Source organism: Amblyraja radiata, chromosome 1 (genome assembly GCF_010909765.2).
Source record: "Amblyraja radiata isolate CabotCenter1 chromosome 1, sAmbRad1.1.pri, whole genome shotgun sequence".
Taxonomy (NCBI): Eukaryota; Metazoa; Chordata; class Chondrichthyes; order Rajiformes; family Rajidae; genus Amblyraja; species Amblyraja radiata.
Window position 1 is genome coordinate 137,157,028 of NC_045956.1, and position 23,186 is coordinate 137,180,213.

Below are 23,186 nucleotides of genomic sequence, written 5' to 3' on the forward strand. Positions count from 1 at the left end.
AAATTGTTGAATTTACTGTTGAATGCTGAGGACTGCAATGTGCCAAGTCTGAAGATAAGTCGTTACTCAACTGTGTTGGAGTCTGTTCTGATGTCAGTTTGGATATTTGGTCACATTTAAAGTCACATTTTAGATTTATTTAGTGTATCTTGGAATGTCTTTTTTATACCTCTATTACACAAACGTCTGAATGCAGTCTAGAGGAACTGCATTTAACTCTCCATTTGACAAGGATTATTAGAATCTGTAGTACAAAACAATAAAACTATTTTATGAGATTGTTGTACTCATTTCTTTTCGAAGGTAATAAAATTTCTGGTGAATCTATGTGAATTTCAAGAATGTTAATTTGTTGCATACAAATAGTAAAATGATTCAAAGAATTTAGTATCTGAATGGATTAGTAAAGACATAAATTCCTTGTTACCTAATACTTTCTAAACTGATTTAAAAATACATAAATATGGCAAGGTTTTATAACTGTTTAAACGTCTGATGTTCAGGTTGTTGTAAATGAATAACTAAAATGGGATGTATGTCATTTATTAAACTATATTACATTTGAGGACTTTGGAATATCAGATAATGAAAATATACATCACATTGTAACAGCTTTGATGCTGCATGTCCAAAACACATACACCTAGGGATGGTTGTGCGTAGTGTTCCTGAATTGAACCGAATAAATTAAATTTCCGACTGTAAATTGGATGGGAAAAGCGAAGTAAAATTGAACCATTTATTTATTTCAAAGTTTATAATTCCTTCAAAATTTGAATGTTTAATAGTTTTTTACATCTTTAAAATTTTCCTGTGTTTGTTTTTAGTTTTACTATTGGCAGCATTGAACGGATTTTAAATGTCTCTTGCACAAGGCTCGGTCTTAACTTTACCTCATGTCAAAGAATGTCAGGGCAATCAGTGGTGCGATGGGGTTTGGCCTTATATTGCCAAATATCTACCTGAAGCTGGGCCCTGGCTGCATCTTGCTGGCTGCCTCCTGGGTGCAGCGTGTTCAGCTGGCTCATCCCTTCACACAGGGCCAGATAAACACAGGTATTCAGCGACTGAAGATGACAAATCTTGGAGGTGATCTAGATCCATCTCGACATGGCCTCCTACAATAAATGGCTTGATGATTAAGAACACAAAGAGATTAATCTGTAATCTGATTAATTCAACGTGATTACATTTTCAATTGTCATATGTACTTTCAACCACCTTGGAGTGTCTTCTGGCCAGAGAAGAAAGAATGGCCAGTCCTTGAATATGTTGGCTGTTGCCCTGAGATTGCGAGAAGTGTGGATGGATTGGGGAATGGGGGTGGGAGAGGGTTAGAGGTGAGCCATTAATCTTCAGTGATTTCTGAATGTCAGATAGAGAATTATTAAATTTTACTGTGCATAATCTGTCCATCTCACAAATATCTAATTTCTGTAGTACCCGTATGAACGAGCATTTAGGAGACTGGCAGAATGGCTTTTCCAGTTGCTATGGGACTGCAGACTTCTGTTTTGTGGAAACTTGGTTCACAATGCATTTCCAACTTGCAAATAATTTGGTTCACTGGAATGGAACCCTGCATAACTTGGAGCTGATCTGTATATACAAAATACTCAAAATGTTTCCAAATGAGTGACCTGACAAATATTCATAAATAGCTAAGAAAATCAAGCAAGGATCATGGATTGCACCATAATTCATCTGTCATTAAATCATTTGTAGGTGGATATGGGAACCATCTTTTCTTTTGTTTGGTCTCGAAGATGCACAGTATTCCAGCATTTTATTAAGTATTTCCAAATAGCTGCGTGGCAATGTTGAGCAATTATTCCCTGCTGGGATTCAGTTTCACAGCTCCAAGGTTGAGAAATAAGCTTGTTAAATATTACCGAATCTTAAATGATCTTAAATAATAACATAGTCATTTTGTGCAGAACATTGTTGATTAAAAAAACAGAAATATTTGACTACTTTCAAAACGGGTCAATAACTGTTATTTTTTAATGGAGATGAAGCAGGTGGACTAGATGGATGAATTGTGTATGCAACATTAACTATTTAAATTTAAAACCCAATGGAAATATTTCCAATATGTTCCATCCTGAATATAACTTGATGGGTAATGCACATTTATTCAGAGTGCAAAGGATACAGTGCTCCAAGGTTCTTGTATGGTTTGAAATGTAACCTTCAACTGCCTTGTGTGTGACTCGTAAACCCGGCCGAACTCCCGATTTTTCTCAGCTAAAGAAATCCTTTGCTTCTGCCCTTTCCCATGTGCTGAAGGTTTATTTCATTAATCATAAGGAAGATTTATGTTGACTTCTGTTCTCTTTTTATTTGTTAAACTTATCACTACCAATGGAGCCAAATGTCATATTTTTCTCTTCAATAGGCACAATTTTATTAAAATCCATTAAGAACTAAAACTGTTGCTTTTGCCCTGTTGCAGCAATGACAATGCAATTCATCAGCCACCGTTTCCCTGACTACCATGATCCAACAATAGGTAAGCCATGAAGCTGCTTTGGTATTTCTTCTCCCTGTATAGTAAAGGTTATGATTCATTTCTTGATTCTGTACAGCAAAGAACTCAGGTATTTACCTATGAAAATAAAAGTCAGGAGTGGAACAAGTGGCCCCTCATGTCTGTCTGCTGTTACCTCTTCATTTAACAAGAAAATATTTACCTATAAATGCTTTGCTTCCAATGCCCTTCGAGGAAGAGTGCTTTAAATGCCCAAAACCATATTGAGAGCAAAAAATTACCATACATACTATCTTAAATTGGTGCCAGAAAATTTGAAAACATGAACTCCTAATCCCATAGGTGAAATTTTCCACATCATTGTGAAACCCCCTTAAGATCTTAAATTTCAATCAACCTCATCAATAGTGTGAATGCACAGAGTACACAGGGTAGGAAAATCAACAACAAAAGCACATATGTTTAAGGTGAGAGGAACAAGATTTCATATGAACCTGAGGGCCAGCTTTTTCCATCCCGGAGGACGCTGTGTATATGCAACTAACTGCCAGAGGAGTTAGTTTAGGCAGGAATTATAACAGCATTTCAAAGGCACTTGGACAGATACATCAATAAGAAAGGTTTAGAGGGATATCGGCCAAATGCGGGCAAATGGGATTTTCTTAGATGGGACATGTTGGTCGGCAAGAATGAATGGGCCGATGGTCTTATTTCCGTGGACTGTCTGATTCAAACTTGATTCTCACTGAACTAATCTTCAGATGATACAAGCCTGACCTGTTCAAAGATTCCTGAATTGATAATTTGTCCATTTCAAGTAGCAGCCCAGTGTGATTTATTTCAAATGATGGGTGGCTGACTTACCAAAATTATTGAATTAATTGTTAAATTTTGAAAGTTCTATTGTGTCAATTTAGAGAATGATGTGCTGCTGCTTGAGCTTACATTGTTTTTCAGAGTAGCTTGGAAAACAAAATTAAATTTGTGAGAGTAGAACTTGAAAAGAGAATTGAGGTCACACTTGACTCGAACATTGGGATCACCCAAAATGCTGAATAGAGATATTCTGCAAAGCCATCCTCCATCTGCATTACATTTCCCAAAATTATTGAGAGAAACAAATGTGTTCTGCTGAAGAAACACAAGTAAATTGTTGCTTCACGTTTCTTGGGATATTGGACCATTGGCTGGGAGGAGGTAAAAGGGCAAGACATTACATGTCTTGAAATTAATATTGTAGTGTTTATGGGTTCCTTTAGTGTTGCAGCATATTATCAATCAGACAAGACAGAGTTAATAACAGAACAATCTTTACTGAATGCTGAATTCTTAAATTAGAACAAAGGATATCCGTAAACCATTGTGCACACTTTTCTTAAAGCTAAACACATTTAGCTTCAAAATATGTATATGTTTATCTTCATCCTCTACGATAACACAAATCATGCATATGTTTATCTTTATCTGCTACAATAATCCTCAACACTGGTGCCCCGCAAGGAAGCATTATACACCCTCGATTGTGCTGATAAATACAAATTCAACTCAATTTACAACTTCGCAGATGACACCACCGTAGTGGGATGGATATCAAATAACAACGAGATGCCAATACAACAACCTTTCCCTCAATGCCAGCAAGAAAGATTGTGATCGACTTCAGGAAGTAAAGGGTTACATATACCCCTGAATACAATTAAAGCGCCTAAGTAGAGGTGATTGAAAACATCAAGTGCCCAGGAGTAAATATCATCAGCAACCTATCCTGGAGCAGCCATATTGAAGCAAAGGCCAAAAAAGCACACCATGTCTTTACTTCCTGAGAAGGCTTGAGAAGTTTGGCATGTCCCCAACAACTTCCTTTGCTGGAATTCTTTGAAGAAGTAAATAGCAGGGCAGACAAAGGAGAGTCAGTAGATGTTGTTTATTTTTCAAAAAGCCTTTAATAAGCTGCCACACATTAGGCTGCTTAGGAAGATGAGCGCCCACAGTGTCAAAGGGCAGATACTAGCATGGATAGCAGGTTGGCTGGATAACAGAAGACAAAGAGTGGCAATGAAGGAGGCTTTTTCTGGTTGGTTGCCAGTGACTATTGAGTTCTTCAAGGGTCAGTGCTGGGGCCAATACTCTTCACGTTGTATATTAATGATTTGGACGAGGGCATTGAAGGCTTTGTAGCAAAGTTTGTGGACGATACAAAAATAGGTGGAGGGGCAGGAGGAGTAGAGAATGCAGGGACTCTGCAGAAGGAATTGGACAGGTTGGGAGAGTGGGAAGAGAAGTGGCAGATGGAATATGGTGTAGCAAAGCGTGGAGTCATACATTTTGATAGTTGGAATAAAAGCGTAGACTATTTTCTAAATGGGGTGAGAATCCAGAAATCGGAGGTGCAAAGGGACTTGGGAGTACTAATGCAGGATTCCCAAAGAGTTAATCTGCAAGTCAAATCGGTAGTAAAGAAAGCAAACTCAATGCTAGCATTTATTTCAAGAGGACTTGTATAGAAAAACAGGACTATAATGTTGAGGCTCTATAAGGCACTGGTAAGGCCGCATTTGGAATATTGTGAGTAATTTTGGGCACCATATCTGAGGAAGGATGTGCTGGCTCTAGAGAGGGCCCAGAGGAGGTTTACAAGAATAATCCCAGGATGAGTCGGTTAACCTATGATGAGCATTTGTCAGCACTGATCCTGTACTCACTGGAGTTTAGAGGAATGAGGGGTGATCTCTGAAATATACAGAATAGTGAAAGGCTTGGATAGAGTGGATGTGAAGAGGATGTTTACACTAGTGGGAAGATCTAGGACTGGAGGTCATAGCCTCAGAATTAGACGATCTTTTAGGAAGGAGATGAGGAGAAATTTATTTTGTCAGAGGGTTGTGAGTCTGTGGAATTCTTTGGCACAAAAGGCTGTGGAGGCCAGGTCAGTGGATATTTTTAAGGCAGAGAGATAGATTCTTGACTAGTACGGGTGTCAGAGATTATGGGGAGAAAGCAGGAAAATGGGGTTAGGAGGGAGAGATAGATCAGCCATGATTGAATGGCATAGAAGACTTGATGGGCTGAATGGCTGAATTCTACTATTCCTAATAATATGAACTCTCACCAATGTCTATAGATGCACTGTAGAAAGCATTTTATCAGGATGCATCACAGCATGGTTTGGAAACGGCTCCATCCAAGACCACAAGAATTTTTCAGAGAATTGTGAACACAGCCCAAACCATCACACAAACCAACCTCCCTTCCATTGACTCCATCTACACTTCACGCTGCCTTGCAAGGCCACAAGCATAATCAAGGACACGTCTCACCACGGTCACTCTCCCTTCTTTCCTCTCCCATCAGAGGTACAGAAATGTGAAAACACACATCTCTACATTCAGCTTCTTAGCAGCTGTTATCAGGTAATTGAGCCATCCTATCACCATCTAAAGAGCGGTCCTGTTCTACCATCTACCTCATTTGAGACCCTTGGACTATCTTTGATTGTATTTTCCTGGACTTTATCTTGCACCAAACATTATTTATTTTATCCTGTATATGTATTGGCTTCAATTTATTGTCATTGCACTTTTCAATGCAACAAAATGGTTTAGCCTGCAGTCATAACATAGATTAAATAACAAACACTCAACACAGTTTAAAGTCCCAAAGTCATTGTCTCTTCCCTCCTTGCTCTCCCTCTGCGCTGAGGCAATCCAAGCCTCTGATGTTGTGACCCCGCCGGTTGATGGTAAGTAAGTCCCGCGGCTGAATCCGTGCTCCGCAAACGGGCCGGTTCAAACTCCGCTGCCCGGAGCGGTCGACGCTGCCGCCCTCCAGTCCAGCGGACGCAGCTGTAGTTGCGGGAGCTCCGGAAAAACAGGTCACCACCTGTGACCTGCGAGCTTCCGATGATGTCGTCCACTGGCCCGCGGCAGAGCCTCCGAGGCTCCAAAGTCGGGTCGGAAGTTGGGTCGCCCCGCAACCACAGTCCCGAAGTCGGCCAGCCTCGCGTTGGTAAGTCCTGGCTCTGCCTCCGCAGCCTCGAGGTCGGTCGCAGTTGGAGGCCGCCAGATCCGCGATAGGCCTTAGCGCAGATGGACACGGAGACGGGGGATACGACAAGAAAAGGTCGCATCCACCCGAAGGAAGAGTCAAAAAACATGTTACACCCACCCCCCCACACATACACAACTAAATAAACAGAAATAAACTGTAAAAACAGGACAAGAGAAAACAAAAAACAGAAAAGACAAACGGACTGCAGGCGAGCCGCAGCTGCACGGCAGCGCCGCCACTTCCGGACATGTACACTGTGGACAGCTTGGTTGTAAGCATGTATAGTCTTTCCACTGACTGGTTAGCACGTAACAATAAACATTTTCACTGTACACATGACAATAAACTCAATGAAACAAAATAACTGATTCCCTTCTCCAAGTAATAAACTCAGCAAAGCACTATCTATCTACGTTCAAATTATACCAACAGCTATCTACTTCCTAGTCAAAAATGCATAATTAATTAATTACAGAAAGTTTAACTAAATACATTTCTTAGTCTTTTCATCAACAAAACCTGTTACTACAATCTGTATTTGACAACTCCGTTTTAGATATTTGTTGTTCCAGTAACTCACATTTTTGTCTAGCACTCATACACAGTTGGTGTGGCATTTTCTTTCTATAATTGTAATATTACATTTATTCATATTACTGTTTTTGTAGGCCTGCTATGAGATTAAGAATGTCTTTGTTTTGTTGGCAGTACGTATGACAATTAAACACTCCTTATTCTTGCACATACTTATTTCCATAACTTTTAATATCTGTGTACAAAAAATGGCTAACATATGCTTTAACACAAATATTTAATAACTTCAATTATAATTATACAATGTTTAATTTAAAAAAAAGTCACTGCAGTTGTTGAAAATCTGAAATGAAAAGAAAATGTGCGCAGCAGGTTGGGCAGTATCTGTAGCAGGAGAAATAGAGTTAATAATTAGATCAATCACCTTTCCTCAATACTGGAGGTTGTTGCAGTCTTGTGTATTTAGTTGCAGGGGTGGGGAGGGGGAAAAAAACAGAATGCCCGTGATAATGGAAACCAGTTCAGTTTAGTTTATTGTCACGCGTACTGAGGTACAGTGAAAAGCTTTAGTTGCATGCTAACCAGCCAGCGGAAAGATTGTATGTTGATAACATTGTCTGACCACTTCTGTGTTTTCTTTAATATATCTTTTATTCCCGACATACAGACAAAATCAAATACTGTCAAAAAACGGTATATAAATGAACATTCTAATGTACTCTTTAAAAATGCCATCTCCTTGTTACCACCTCTAAACCCATGTTCTGCTGATGATCTTGTAGATAACTTTAACTCCAAAATTGTGAAAGTTATAGATGTCATTGCACCTGTTACGGTTAAAATGATTTCTGGTAAGCAAAAGGCACCCTGGAGAAAACCTGCTTTTGTAACAGCCCAGAAAAGAGAATGCCGGAAAGCTGAGCGCATCTGGCGGAAAACAAAACTTCATATTCACCATGACATCTATAAAGAGAGCCTCCGTGCCTACAATTTAGACTTAAAAAGTGCTAGAGAAACATTTTTCTCCAATATCATTAACAACAACACCTAATAAGGCAAAAATCCTATTTGCAACTGTTGACAGACTGACCAACCCCCCAACACAAATACCACCTGAACTCCATTCCACGCAGAAATGCAATGAGTTTGCATTATTTTATACAGATAAAATTGAAGGCATCAGACGTGCCATCAATATCACCGCTTCAAACAAAAATGTTGGATCACCACCCTGTTTAGGCAAAGGTATCGTGGCAATGATGACATGCTTTAATGTCATAGACTCTAAAACTCTTGTGGAAACGGTGACACAACTAAGGCCATCAACCTGCTGCCTTGATGCTTTACCTACCAACTTCTTTAAGAATGTTTTTGACTGCCTAGCAATAGACATACTGCAAATAGTTAACAGCTCTCTTCAATCAGGCAATTTCCCAAAAGCCTTGAAAACTGCAGTTATTAAACCTCTTTTTTAAAAGTGGAGCCTAGATGCCTCTATTATTAACAACTATAGACCAATATCAAACCTATCTTTCATAAGTAAAATCATTGAGAAAGTTGTCCTCCAGCAACTTAATCACTTCCTGGCTTCAACTGGCTGCTACGACAACTTCCAGTCAGGATTTCGACCTCTTCATAGCACCGAGACCGCCCTTATTAAAGTTGTAAATGACATCCGTCTTAACACAGATTCTGGCAAAGTTTCAATATTAATGCTATTAGACCTCAGTGCTGCATTCGACACTGTTGATCACTCAATACTTTTGGACAGGTTGGATAAATGGGTGGGGCTCTCAGGCACAGTTTTAAGTTGGTTCAGGTCATATCTACAAGATAGGAACTATTTTGTTTCCATTGGCGACTTTGTATCAGCACCAACCAACGTGACGTGTGGAGTCCCGCAAGGTTCGATCTTAAGGCCCTCTTTATTCAACATCTACATGCTCCCTCTAGGGCAAATCATGCGAAATAATAATATTGACCACCACTGCTGTGCCGATGACACTCAAAGCTATGTAGCGCTATCACCAAATGACTATCGCCCCATAGATCTGCTGTGCCAGTGCATTGAGCAAGTCAAAGACTGGATGTGCCAACATTTTCTCCAACTAAATAAGGACAAAACGGAGATAATTGTTTTTGGTACTAAAAAAGAAAGTCTTAAAGTAACCCAACACCTTCACTCTCTGTCCCTGAAAACTTCAAACAAAGCCAGAAATCTTGGGGTCATTATGGATTCAGATTTAAATTTCGACAGTCACATCAAATCAGTAACTTTCTTTTTTTCTTTTCTTTTTTCTCTATTCTCTCTCTCAACTTTCTTCATTTACTCGTTTTCTTTTTTCACACACTATATATTTCACATCTTTCTATCCTTTACTATCTAACTTCTTTTTCTTATTCTAATCTTTTTTCAGTGTAACAAAAAAAAAAAAAAAGAAGTTAATCAGTAACAAAATCGGCCTACTATCACCTCAAAAACGTAGCAAGATTAAGAGGATTCATGTCAGCTCAAGACTTAGAAAAACTTGTACATGCCTTTATTATTAGTAGGCTAGATTATTGTAATGGTCTCCTTGCAGGTCTTCCGAAAAAAACTGTCAGGCAGCTACAGCTTGTTCAGAACGCTGTTGCTAGAGTTCTAACAAAGACCAAAAAATTAGAACACATTACACCAATTCTTAAATCCTTACATTGGCTCCCTGTATGTCAGAGAATTGATTTTAAAATCCTGCTGCTCACCTATAAATCACTACATGGTTATGAACTTACAATCAGGAAAATATGCTTCCATCCCTATCCTATGCGCCCTGTCACCAAACCAATTTTGGATTTAATTAGCATTCTGCACCAGTAGAAATGTCGGAATTTTTCAGATGCCTTACTAAATTACATATAGACATTAGAAACAGGGAATTGAAGATGTTGATTTACAAAACAAAGACACAGTGCTGTAGTAACTCAGCAGGTCAGGCAGCATCTCTGGAGAACATGGATAGGTGACATTTCAGGTAGGGGCACAAGGGGTGGTGTGGGGGGGGTAAGGGGGAAACCGCTTTGGTCGCCTCCTCCATGGAGAGGCGACTTTTTCCAGGTCGCCTCCCCCGTGGCCCAACAGCAAAGATCGGTGCGGCCTTTCCTGGAGACGCGCCCGGGGCTTCAGAGGCGGGCGCAGCGCGGACACTTGGCGTGGAGCGGGCGAGCCCTCGCTGGGGATCGCCGGAGGGGAGCGCTCCGTTCGCTGGTCTGCAGAGCTCCGGCCAGCGCGACGTCTGTAGCCTGGGATCCCTCGCTGGGGACCCGGGAGAGGAAGAAGCTTCCACTCCGACTGCCGGCCCGCGGCCAACTACTACCGCGGGCGCGGCATGGACTTACCATCGGGAGCGCGGTCCCTCGCTGGGATCCCTGGATGGGAGCTTCGACTTTGACTGCCAGCCCTGCGGTCTGTGGTGCTTCTGGCTGTGGCGTGAACTTTAAATCACCGACCGCTGGCCTGCTGCCTACACCAACCTGAAGCCGCGGTCTCCGGTGGGGGAGGCACCGATTCAGGACTTACCTTGACTTTCATTCATCTGGGCGCCCGCAGCGGCGGCTACGGAGGGTTGAGGTCCCGACCACGGGGAAAAATGGAGGAGGACTGGCCAATTTTTGTGCCTTCCACCACAGTGATGAATGCTGTGGTGGATGTTTGTGTTCAATTTTTATTGTGTTTTTGTGTGTTCTTTCTCATTGTAACGCTGCTGGCAAATTCATTTCACATGTGACGAATAAAACCGTATTGTATTGTATTCTTTTGACTGACCCTCGCAACAATTTAGTATTAAATAGAATGAAACTGATTCACTCCGGTCTTGTAAATCTTCATCAGACTGCCTACTCCAGTGTAATTTCTGTGATCAAAGATTGGCGTGGATGAATAGGCATTGATTTTGTATTCTGATCAACAAAATTTATTTTGGATAATTCTGCATTGTATTACTACTTATCTTCCAGAGACCAATATCAATAAACAATCTTACATGTAAAATATTGGAAAATAGTTTGCCAATGGATTGGGTGACTATGTTGTATTTTCCATCAGATCTTTTAAACTTGATCGATTTTGAAAGCAAGTATCTACTTTAAACGAAAACTTTCTAGTAACTTTTAGTCAGACATCTCAAAGATAATGTTGCATTTTTCAATTTTGTATTCATGTTAAATCCAAGTTCCTTCTACCAAATTTATTTAACTTCACAGAGGTATTTATATTATTAGTGGTGTTAATTTATCTGTGTACTTGGAGCAAAGGATTATAAGTGCATATGTTGCACTGTTAGATTATTGATTTTGTTGCAGTTCCTCTGTCAGGACCATCATCAGGTGTGTGTCGATCCTCACTTCTGACCACCTGATCAAAATGTAGCATGATCTTTGTTATGAATGACAAAACTGAATATCTTTAGATCCAAAGTCAAATATACCATAGCTTCCCAATACTTTGGCAAACTGTTTTACAATGCTGTACATGTAAGATTATTTCTTGATATTGGTAACTGGAAGATAAAATGCAACACAATACAGAATAATCCTTAAATTAAATGTTGTGACTACCAAGTCGTGCTAATTTATCCACTGCAATCTTTGATCAGACAAATTACAGGAGTACGATACAATGTGATACGATAGAACTTATTTATCCCAGGAGGAAAATTGATAATAGACAATAGGCAATAATCAATAGGTGCAGGGGCAGGCCATTCGGCACTTCGAGCCAGCACCGCAATTCAATGTGATCATGGCTGATCATTAAACTGATTAAGGGGGGTGGGGTGTCAAATGGGATAGTCGAGGATGGAGTTAAAGGGAAAGGGTTTCTTAAATGTGTGAGCGGAGAGACAGAGGGGTGTAAAATGAGGGTAGAAGCAATAGGTAGCAAGGTGAAAAGTAAAAGTAGCAGGCAGACAAATCCAGGGCAAAAATCAAAAAGAGCCACCTTTCAACATAATTGTATAAGGGGTAAGAGTGTTGTAAAAACAAGCCTGAAGGCTTTGTGTCTCAATGCAAGGAGCATTCGTAATAAGGTGGATGAGTTGAATGTGCAGATAGCTATTAATGACTATGATATAGTTGGGATCACGGAGACATGGCTCCAGGGTGACCAAGGCTGGGAGCTGAACATCCAGGGATTGAACATCCAGGGATATTCAATATTCAGGAGGGATAGACAGAAAGGAAAAGGAGGTGGGGTAGCGTTGCTGGTTAGAGAGTAGATTAACGCAATAGAAAGGAAGGACATTAGCTTGGAGGATGTGGAATCGATATGGGTAGAGCTGCGAAACACTAAGGGGCAGAAAACGCTAGTGGGAGTTGTGTACAGGCCACCTAACAGTAGTAGTGGAGTCGGGGATGGCATCAAACAGGAAATTAGAAATACGTGCAACAAAGGTAAAACAGTTATAATGGGTGACTTTAATCTACATATAGATTGGGTGAATCAAATTGGCAAGGGTGCTGAGGAAGAGGATTTCTTGGAATGTATGCGGGATAATTTTCTAAACCAACATGTAGAAGAACCAACGAGAGAGCAGGCTATTCTAGACTGGGTATTGAGTAATGAGGAAGGGTTATTTAGCAGTTTAGTTGTGTGTGGCCCCTTGGGCAAGAGTGACCATAACATGGTTGAGTTCTTCATTAGGATGGAGAGTGACATTCTTAATTCAGAAACAAGGGTCCTGAACTTAAAGAAAAGTAACTTTGAGGATATGAGACGTGAATTGGCCAAGATAGATTGGCAATTGACTCTTAAAGGGTTGACGGTGGATATGCAATGGAAGGCATTTAAAGACTGCATGGATGAACTACAACAATTGTTCATCTCAGTTTGGCAAAATAATAAATCAGGGAAGGTAGTGCATCCGTGGATAACAAGGGAAATCAGGGATAGAATCAAAACAAAAGATGAAGCATACAAATAAGCCAGAAAAAGCAGCCTACCAGAGGACTGGGAGAAATTCAATCCAGCAGAGGAGGGCAAAGGGCTTAATTAGGAAAGGGAAAATAGATTATGAAAGAAAACTGGCAGGGAACATAAAAACTGACTGCAAAAGTTTTTATAGATATGTGAAGAGAAAAAGATTAGTTAAAACAAATGTAGGTCCCTTGCAGTCAGAAACAGGTGAATTGATCATGGGGAACAAGGACATGGCAGACCAATTGAATAACTACTTTGGTTCTGTCTTCACTAAGGAAGACATAAATAATCTGCCAGAAATAGCAGGGGACCGGGGGTCAAATGAGATGGAGGATCTGAGTGAAATCCAGGTTAGCCGGGAAGTGGTGTTAGGTAAATTGAATGGATTAAAGGCCGATAAATCCCCAGGGCCAGATAAGCTGCATCCCAGAGTACTTAAGGAAGTAGCCCCAGAAATAGTGGATGCATTAGTGATAATTTTTCAAAACTCTTTAGATTCTGGAGTAGTTCCTGAGGATTGGAGGGTAGCTAATGTAACCCCACTTTTTAAAAAGGGAGGGAGAGAGAAAACGGGGAATTACAGACCAGTTAGTCTAACATCGGTAGTGGGGAAACTGCTAGTCAGTTATTAAAGATGGGATAGCAGCACATTTGGAAAGTGGTGAAATCATTGGACAAAGTCAGCATGGATTTATGAAGGGTAAATCATGTCTGACGAAAATATAGAATTTTTCGAGGATCTAACTAGTACAGTGGATAAGGGAGAACCAGTGGATGTGTTATATCAGGAGTTGCAGAAGGCTTTCGACAAGGTCCCACATAAGAGATTAGTATACAAACTTAAAGCACATGGTATTGGGGGTTCAGTATTGATGTGGATAGAGAACTGGCTGGCAGACAGGAAGCAAAGAGTAGGAGTAAACGGTTCCTTTTCACAATGGCAGGCAGTGACTAGTGGGGTACCGCAAGGCTCAGTGCTGGGACCCCAGCTATTTACAATATATATTAATAATCTGGATGAGGGAATTGAATGCAACATCTCCAAGTTTGCGGATCACACGAAGCTAGGGGGCAGTGTTAGCTGTGAGGAGGATGCTAGAAGGCTGCAAGGTGACTTGGATAGGCTGGGTGAGTGGGCAAATGCATGGCAGATGCAGTATAATGTGGATAAATGTGAGGTTATCCACTTTGGTGGCAAAAACAGGAAAGTAGACTTTTATCTGAATGGTGGCCGATTAGGAAAGGGGGAGATGCAACGAGACCTGGGTGTCATGGTACACCAGTCATTAAAAGTAGGCATGCAGGTGCAGCATGCAGTAGAGAAGGCGAATGGTATGTTAGCATTCATAGCAAAAGGATTTGAGTATAGGAGCAGGGAGGTTCTACTGCAGTTGTACAGGGTCTTGGTGAGACCACACCTGGAGTATTGTGTACAGTTTTGGTCTCCTAATCTGAGGAAAGCCATTCTTGACATAGAGGGAGTACAGAGAAGGTTCACCAGACTGATTCCTGGGATGTCAGGACTTTCATATGAAGAAAGACTGGATAGACTCGGCTTGTACTTGCTATAATTTAGAAGATTGAGGGGGGATCTTATAGAAACTTACAAAATTCTTAAGGGGTTGGACAGGCTAGATGCAGGAAGATTGTTCCCGATGTTGGGGATGTCCAGAACAAGGGGTCACAGTTTAAGGATAAGGGGGAAATCTTTTAGGACCGAGATGAGGAAAACATTTTTCACACAGAGAGTGGTGATTCTCTGGAATTCTCTGCCACAGAAGGTAGTTGAGGCCAGTTCATTGGCTATATTTAAGAGGGAGTTAGATGTGGCCCTTGTGGCTAAAGAGATCAGGGGATATGGAGAGAAGGCAGGTACAGGATATTGAGTTGGATGATCAGCCATGATCATATTGAATGGCGGTGCAGGCTCGAAGGGCTGAATGGCCTACTCCTGCACCTATTTTCTATGTTTCTATGTTTCTATCCCCAATCAGTACCCCGTTCTTGCCTTTCCATATCCCATATCTGACTACGCTATCTTCAAGAGCCCTATGTAACTCGCTCTTAAAAGTATCTAGAGAACCTGCCTCCACCACCCTCTGAGGCAGAGAATTCCACAGATTCACAACTGTGAGAAAAAGTGTTTCCTCGTCTCCGTTCTAAATGACTTACCCCTTATTCTTAAACTGTGGCCCCTGGTTCTGGACTCCCCCAACATCAGGAACATGTTTCCTGCCTCTAGCGTGTCCAAACCCTTAATAATCTTATATGTTTCAATAAGATACCCTCTCATCCTTCTAAATTCCAGAGTATACAAGTCCAACCGCTCCATTCTCTCGGCATATGACAATCCCGCCATCCCGGGAATTAACCTTGTAAACCTATGCTGCACTCCCTCAATAGCAAGAATGTCCTTCCTCAAATTAGGGGACCAAAATTGCACACAATACTCCAGGTGTGGTCTCACTAAGGCCCTAAACAACTGCCGAAGGACCTGTTTGCTCCTATACTCAACTCCTCTTGTTATAAAGGCCAACATGCCATTCACTTTCTTCACTGCCTGCTGTGCCTGCATGCCTACTTTCATTGACTGATGAACAAGGACATATCTACCAACAGTAAAAAAACAACAAAATTCATGAAATATGAAATTAAAGTGATAAGTGGAAAGGATTGGGGAGGGGGAGGGGGGGGGGGGAGGGAGGGGAGTCAGTCTCAGTCTCACCACGACAGAAGAGGGAGGAGTTGTACAGTGTGATAGCCACAGTACACAGTGCAATAACGATGTACAAGACTGGAGTGAAGCAGTTTCATTCTATTTAATAATAATTTGTGAGTGTTAGTCTGCCAGTGGTGCTGGTCAATGTAACAACAATCCCTGAAGTTGCAGAAGTTATAATAGATGTATGATTACTTGTCATTTTATAGATAAGCAACTAAAAAAATATTTCCACTCTAAACAGCACTTTAAACAATTCCACAGAGACCTAAGATGAAAGGAGTATTATCAGCTTGAAAGAGTGCCTGGTAAAGTGTTTTCTTTGCTTGGGGACAAGAGACAATAGACCCATATGTCATTTTCATCTGAGTGAAATGCTCCAAGAAACACAGCAATACAATACCGTGAGCAGTTGGACAATGACAAATGACTCTTGGATATGAGGGGAGAGCAGAGGTTTTATAATGACAACCTTGAGATGAGTTCATTGTTGAAAATCGGTAGCAATGTCAAAGGAGAACCCATGGATTAACTAAACAAAGGGAACTCGAGAGATTTCAAATTTCAGATCCAGAGTTCAGTTGATTGTAATGTACACTGCAGTGCAATTAAATTATTTGTTCCAATGAAGTTCACAGAGTAAATAATATACTGACAATAATGATAAAGCAAAAATAAATAAAATGACGAGTGCAAGACAGCCAATGTAAACTGAATCATGACAACAAAAATAATGGAATAACCGAATGAGATAGAGTAAAGAGAAGATTATGTGGCAACATCTTCGGAAAGAGGGTGTGAAAGAGGTGAATGGTTCATGAGTCTGATAGGAGTGGGGAAGAAGCTGTTCTTGAGTCTGGACATTTGGGGCTTCAAACTCCTGTATCTAGTCCGAGAAGGTGGAAGTGAGAAAAGTGAATGGCCAGGTTGACAGGTATCCTTGGTGATATTTCCAGTCTTCATGATGCAATGCACCATGAAGATAAACTAGATGGAATTAAGTGATGGATTGGGCTGTGTTCACTACTCTCTGAAGTTTAAAGTGATCATGAGCAGAGCAGTTTCTATGCAAGGCTGTTATGCATCAAGAACCGAATGCTTTATGTTGCACATCTGTAGAGGTTTGAGAGAATCCTTGTGAACATGTTAACTCTTCTCATTTGCCTAAGTAAATAAATTAATCAATGATATTTCTGGAACACTTTTGTCTAACTTTGAAGCTGTTGATCATCTCTTCCGCAACTACAGAAACAACGAACAGCAGATGCTGGTTTAGAAAATAAGACACAAAGTGCAGAAGTAATTCAGCAGATCAGGCAGCATCTTTGGAGAACACGGATAGGTGATGTTTCGTTTGTTGGATCCTTCTTTAGACGCTTCAGTCTGAAAATGGGTTAGAACCCGAAAGATTGTCTATTCATGTTCTCCAGAGTTGCTGCCTCACCTTCTGAATTACTGACCTTCTGAATTACTCCTACACTTTTCATCTTCTGTAACATAGCTGTCGACGACAGAATTGTGTTCAACATTTCCCCTCAATCTATTCCCCCCCCCCCCCCCCCCCCCCCCCTCACCCCTATCCAATTGTGCAGGACTGCTCTCTAGATGCAGTAGAACGGTTCAGTTGCCTGATAACAGCTGGGAAGAAACTCTCCCTTGTTGCTGGGGCAGCGTGAGGTATAAATTGAGTCAATGGAAGAGAGTTTGGTTTGTGTGATGCTCTGGGCTGCATCCACAATTCGCTGCAATTTATTGTGGTCTAGGATGGAGCTGCTCCCAAACCATGCTGTGATGCATCAAAATCAAATTCAAAATCCAGATGCTGACATCAGAGCTTGATTTGAATTGGGTCATAAAACAAGTACTTATTTGAATTGGACAATAAAATTAGCAGCCAAGAGTTTCAGGTACTTGTAGGGCAGTAGATATTCTTGAATATATTATTTGTTTATCTTCTCCAATCCATTTTGCCAGATTGGGTCAAAGTTGGACCCTGTTATTTCATGGTCTATGTAAACTATTGTTACTAGAATCAAGCTATCTGAAATTTGGCTATTGAACCTACAGACATAAAGACATAAAACTCTTTCGTAGAGTGTATTGTGGTCTGTCCTCAGGATTTAATATTTAGGTCTAGATTTATTATTGTCACGTGCACTGAGATACAATGAAAAGCTTTGTTTTGCATGCTTTCCAGGCAGATCTGTAATGCTATACTGTACATAACTACAATCAAGTCACACTCAAGTACAATAAATAGAGCAAAGAGGAAGGTGCAGACCATAGTTCTCAGCATTATAGTGCAATGTAGCATTTCAGTTCATTTTGACATATGAAGTTTATTTGAAAATGCATGAGAAATATGTTGAAAAGTGAGCTATGTTTCATCAAGCACATTGGTGCAAACATTGATACAGTCTCTTACTTTTATGAAGTCCACAGGGATAATGTGCAAACTCCATTCAGACAGCCCCCATAGTCAGAATCGAACACACTCTCTGGTGCTGTAAGGTAGCAACTCTACTGCTGCGCCACTGTGCCATCCACTTTATCCAGTTCCATGGACAAAGTCCAATGTCTGCAATGGAGTGCTGCAGAAGGGCTGGTGAATCTGAAGATGGGCCACTCCAAAGGTGTTGCTTGTCCCGCTGAGTTACTGCAGCATTTTGTTTCTATCTTCAGTGTAAGCGAGCATCTGCAGTTCCTTCCTTTAAAGATGTGTACAAAGAAAAGACTGCAAAAAGTTGTAAACACTGCCCAGGCCATCACCAGCTCTGACCTCTCCATCATCGAAGGGATCTATCGTAGTCGCTGCCTCAAAAAAGCAGCCAACATCATCAGAGACCCACACCATCCTGGCGACACACTCATATCACCACTGCCATCGGGAAGAAGGTAGAGGAGCCTGAGAACTGTAACGTCCAGGTTCAGGAACAGCTTCTTCCCTACAGCGATCAGACTATTAAACACGACAACCTCATAAGCTATGAACTACAATAGATTATTATTATTATTATTATTATTATTATTATTATTATTATTATTATTATTATTATTATCATTATTATTATTATTATTATTATTATTATTATTATTATTATTATTATTATTATTATTGCACTATTAATGTTTGTTCTTTTTTAACTCAGTTTTTGTTATTATTTATTATGATTATATATTCTGTTGTGCTGCAGCAAGTAAGAATTTCATTGTTCTATCTGGGACATATGACAATAAAATACTCTTGAATTTTGAAATGATGAAATAATTCAGATATCATGTACTTGTAACCAAGATTTTTCATTTTCTAAATCAATATATTTCCAAATTACATTTGGGAACTGTGCAGATCCTGAAAAATAATTTCAATGTGTGAACTTATTGATGCTGTTTGTCTAATGCCTCGTACTATGTCATAAAGGATCAAATGTTGTATCAGTTGTTTAAGAAAGAACTGCAGATGCTGGAAAATTCGAAGATAGACAGAAATGCTGGAGAAACTCAGCGGGTGAGACAGAATCAATGGAGAGAAGGAATAGGCGACATTTCGGGTCAAGACCCTGCTTCAGATTGATGTCGGGGGTGGGGGGAAAGAAAGGAAGAGGCAGAGACAGTAGGCTTGTGGGAGAGTTGGGAAGGGGAAGGGAGAAGGAGGCAGACATTGGAGAAGTCAATGTTCATACTGCTGGGGTGTATAATACCCAGGAGATATATGAGGTGCTGTTCCTCCAATTTACACTGGGCCTCACTCTGGCAATGGAGAAGGAGACCCAGGATAGAAAGGTCGGATTCGGAATGGGAGAGTTGAAGTGCTGAGCCACCGGGAGATCAGGTTGGTTAGTGCAAACTGAGCGGAGGTGTTGGGCGAAGCGATCGCCAAGCCTGCGTTTGGTCTTGACAATGTAGAGAAGTTGGAACATTGGATGCAGTAGATGAGGTTGGAGGAGGTGCAGGTGAACCTTTGCCTCACCGGGAAAGACTGCTTGGGTCCTTGGATGGAGTCGAGGGGGAAGGTAAAGCGACAAGTGTAGCATTTCCTGTGGTTGCAAGGGAATGTGCCAGGAGAGGGAGTGCTTTAGGTGGGAAGGGACAAATTGATCAGAGAGTTACGGAGTGAATGGTCTCTGCGGAAAGCAGAATGGGGAGGAGATGGGAAGATGTGGCCAGTGGTGGGATCCTGTTGGAGGTGGCAAAAATGTTGGAGGATTATATGTTGTATGCGACGGCTGATTGGGTGGAAGGTGAGGTCAGGGGGGACTTTATCCTTGTTATGAGTAGGGCGATGGAGAGTGAGAGCGGAGCTGCGGGATATAGAGGTAACTCTGGTGAGAGCCTCATATATAATAGAAGAGGGGAACCACTGTTCCCTAAAGAATGAGGACATCTCCGATGTCCTGGTCTGGAACACCTCATCCTGGGTGCAGATGCAGCGTAGACGGAGGAATTGGGAGTAGGGAATAGAGTCCATATAGAAAGCAGGGTGGGAAGAAGCGTAGGCCAGATAGCCATGGGAGTCAGTGGGTTTGTAGTCGAAGTTTTGTATCAGCTTATTTTTCTCTCTTTGCAGAAGATGCGTACAAGACCCAAGTACGAATTGATGATATCTCTGCATACTTGGACATATTGGATACAGCTGGCCAGGTTAATTCTGTTTATATGTTTTTTATGCTGGAGCGACTAAAAATATGTAACATTTTCAAACCATTAATTAGGTCACGGTACATAGGACTGGAGGGAAGGGAAATAACATCTAAAAGATTGTGAAAAAAATTAAACACTTTCACTTGCATTATAAAGGGGTTAAAATTAAAATATTCTCGTTATATCCGCAATGATCCAAAGATTCCAGCACTTTGATTAATTAAACATTATAAGACCGGCAAGTAAGCAAAAATATTTATCTACCTGTAAGGTAATTTTGAAATGATTTCAAATTTATTATTAGCTGATGTAGTAAGTTAATTCTGCTTAAATTTAATTAGAAAGATTATGTTTGAAGGATATCTTCTATGTTCCGCTGAAGTTAAGGGGCCATGCCAAAGAGAAGAGGCAAAAGAATAATTATAGTAAACTAATGAATCTATCAAATTCTCAACAGCAACTTTACAGAACACACCATCTATTGAAGTCAAATGTATACTTTGGGGAAGATACAGAGTGCAGAATATGGTTCTAAGCATTGAAATGTAGTGTAACGCATCAGTTCCATAGACCAAGTCCAATGTCTACAATGGGGTAGAGGTGAATCAGACTTTACCCTAGTATATGAAAGGACCATGAAGAAGCCTGATAACAGAAAGGAAGAAGCCGTTCCTGAGTTTAGTGATGCATGCTTTCAAGCTTCTGTACCTTCAGCCAGACAGGAGCAGGGAGAAGTACAAATGAGCGAGGTGGAACATGTCTTTGATTATGTTGGGTACTTTCCTGAGGCAGCGTGAAGTGTAGATGTAGGTGGGAAGTCTATTCTGTGTGATGGACCTGGTAACATCTACAACTCTCTGCAATTTCTTATGATCTTGGGCTGAGCTGTTCCCAAACCAAGCTGTGATGCAACGCGACAGTATGCTTTTTATGGTGCATCTGCTGAAGTTTGTTCCTCAGTCCACTCAGGAAGTACAGGCATACACTAGGTGTGCCTTCTTGGCTGTCTCATCAATGTGGTTGGTCCATGAAAGATCATTAGTAATATTATCGCCAAGGAACTTGAAGTTCTCAGCCACTTCCACTTCTGCACCATTGAGGCTAATTGAAGCCGGACGGCAGATTCCCGCCGCCGGACTCTGCATCAGGAGTGGGCCTGATGGAGCTTGTTACCATTGGGGGCTGGTGGTCGATGTGGGGCACCGGCGGTCGAGGTGAGGCCAGCCGTTGACGGTCGAGGTCGGGCCGGCGATCGTTGAGGTCGTCAGTGGTCGAGGTCGACGTTGGGCCACCGAGGAGGTCGAGCCAGCGAGGAGCTCAGACCGGCGGTCGGTGAGGAGATTGGGTCGGTGGTCGAGGATGAGCCACGTGGAAGTCAGAGGACGGACATGCCACGAAAACAAAGGAGAATCCGGCGTGGGGGAACTGCCGTGTCGGGGGGGGGGGGGGGGGGGGGAAGAAAAAAGGAAGACCTGATGTGGGGGAACTGCTGAAACCTAAGGTGGACTACAAATTAAATGTGTTAAAAATAGTTTGTGTAAAATTGAATACTTTGTAACTTTGATGGTGTCTTTTATGTGGTGACTCTTTGCATACCTTGGATATACAAAACAAAGAATATAACTGTGACCTGTCACATATGACAATAAAATATCATTTATTAATTCTGAAACATAGAAACATAGAAAATAGGTGCAGGAGTAGGCCATTTGGCCCTTCGAGCCTGCACCGCCGGTCTCAACCCGAAACATCGCCTATTTCCTTCACTCCATAGATGCTGCCTCACCCGCTGAGTTTCTCCAGCATTTTTGTCCACCTTCGATTTTCCAGCATCTGCAGATCCTTCTTAAACATTTATTAATTCAATCATGTTCTCCACCCTGCTTCCATCTAGCTTCTTCATTTTGCTGAAATTGAGAAAGAACCTATTGTCCTGACACTTAAGTTTTCCATCTCCTTTCTGTACTCCATCTCATCATTATTCATGATCCGGCACAATAGTGGTGGCACCTGCAAACTTTTAGATGGAGGTGGAGCTAAATTTGACCTTAGAGTTGTGAGTATGCAGGGAGTATAGTAGGGGACTCAGGATACATCCATGCAGGGCACCAGTGTGGAAGATTATTATGGAGGAGATTTTGTTACATATCATATAACCATATAACCATATAACAATTACAGCACGGAAACAGGCCATCTCGACCCCTCTAGTCCGTGCCGAACACATAACTCCCCTAGTCCCATATACCTGCGCTCAGACCATAACCCTCCATTCCTTTCCCATCCATATAACTATCCAATTTATTTTTAAATGATAAAAACGAACCTGCCTCCACCACCTTCACTGGAAGCTCATTCCACACAGCTACCACTCTCTGAGTAAAGAAGTTCCCCCTCATGTTACCCCTAAACTTCAGTCCCTTAATTCTCAAGTCATGTCCCCTTGTTTGAATCTTCCCTACTCTCAGTGGGAAAAGCTTTTCCACGTCAACTCTGTCTATCCCTCTCATCATTTTAAAAACCTCTATCAAGTCCCCCCTTAACCTTCTGCGCTCCAAAGAATAAAGCCCTAACTTGTTCAACCTTTCTCTGTAACTTAGTTGCTGAAACCCAGGCAACATTCTAGTAAATCTCCTCTGTACTCTCTCTATTTTGTTGACATCCTTCCTATAATTAGGCGACCAAAATTGTACACCATACTCCAGAATTGGCCTCACCAATGCCTTGTACAATTTAACATTACATCCCAACTTCTATACTCAATAGTTCTATACTTCTATATCCCCACTGATTGTGGCCTG

General features: G+C 41.2%; 1 protein-coding gene across 1 annotated transcript in view; it reads left to right on the plus strand.

Moving 5' to 3' along the window:
- Positions 1-23,186, plus strand: part of rit2 (Ras like without CAAX 2) — a 194,487-nt gene that overhangs the window by 101,671 nt on the left and 69,630 nt on the right. Inside the window, exon 2 of the mRNA XM_033031348.1 lies at positions 20,312-20,385. Within this exon, the coding sequence (XP_032887239.1) occupies positions 20,312-20,385 (74 nt within the window). The remainder of the gene's footprint in view (positions 1-20,311; positions 20,386-23,186) is intronic.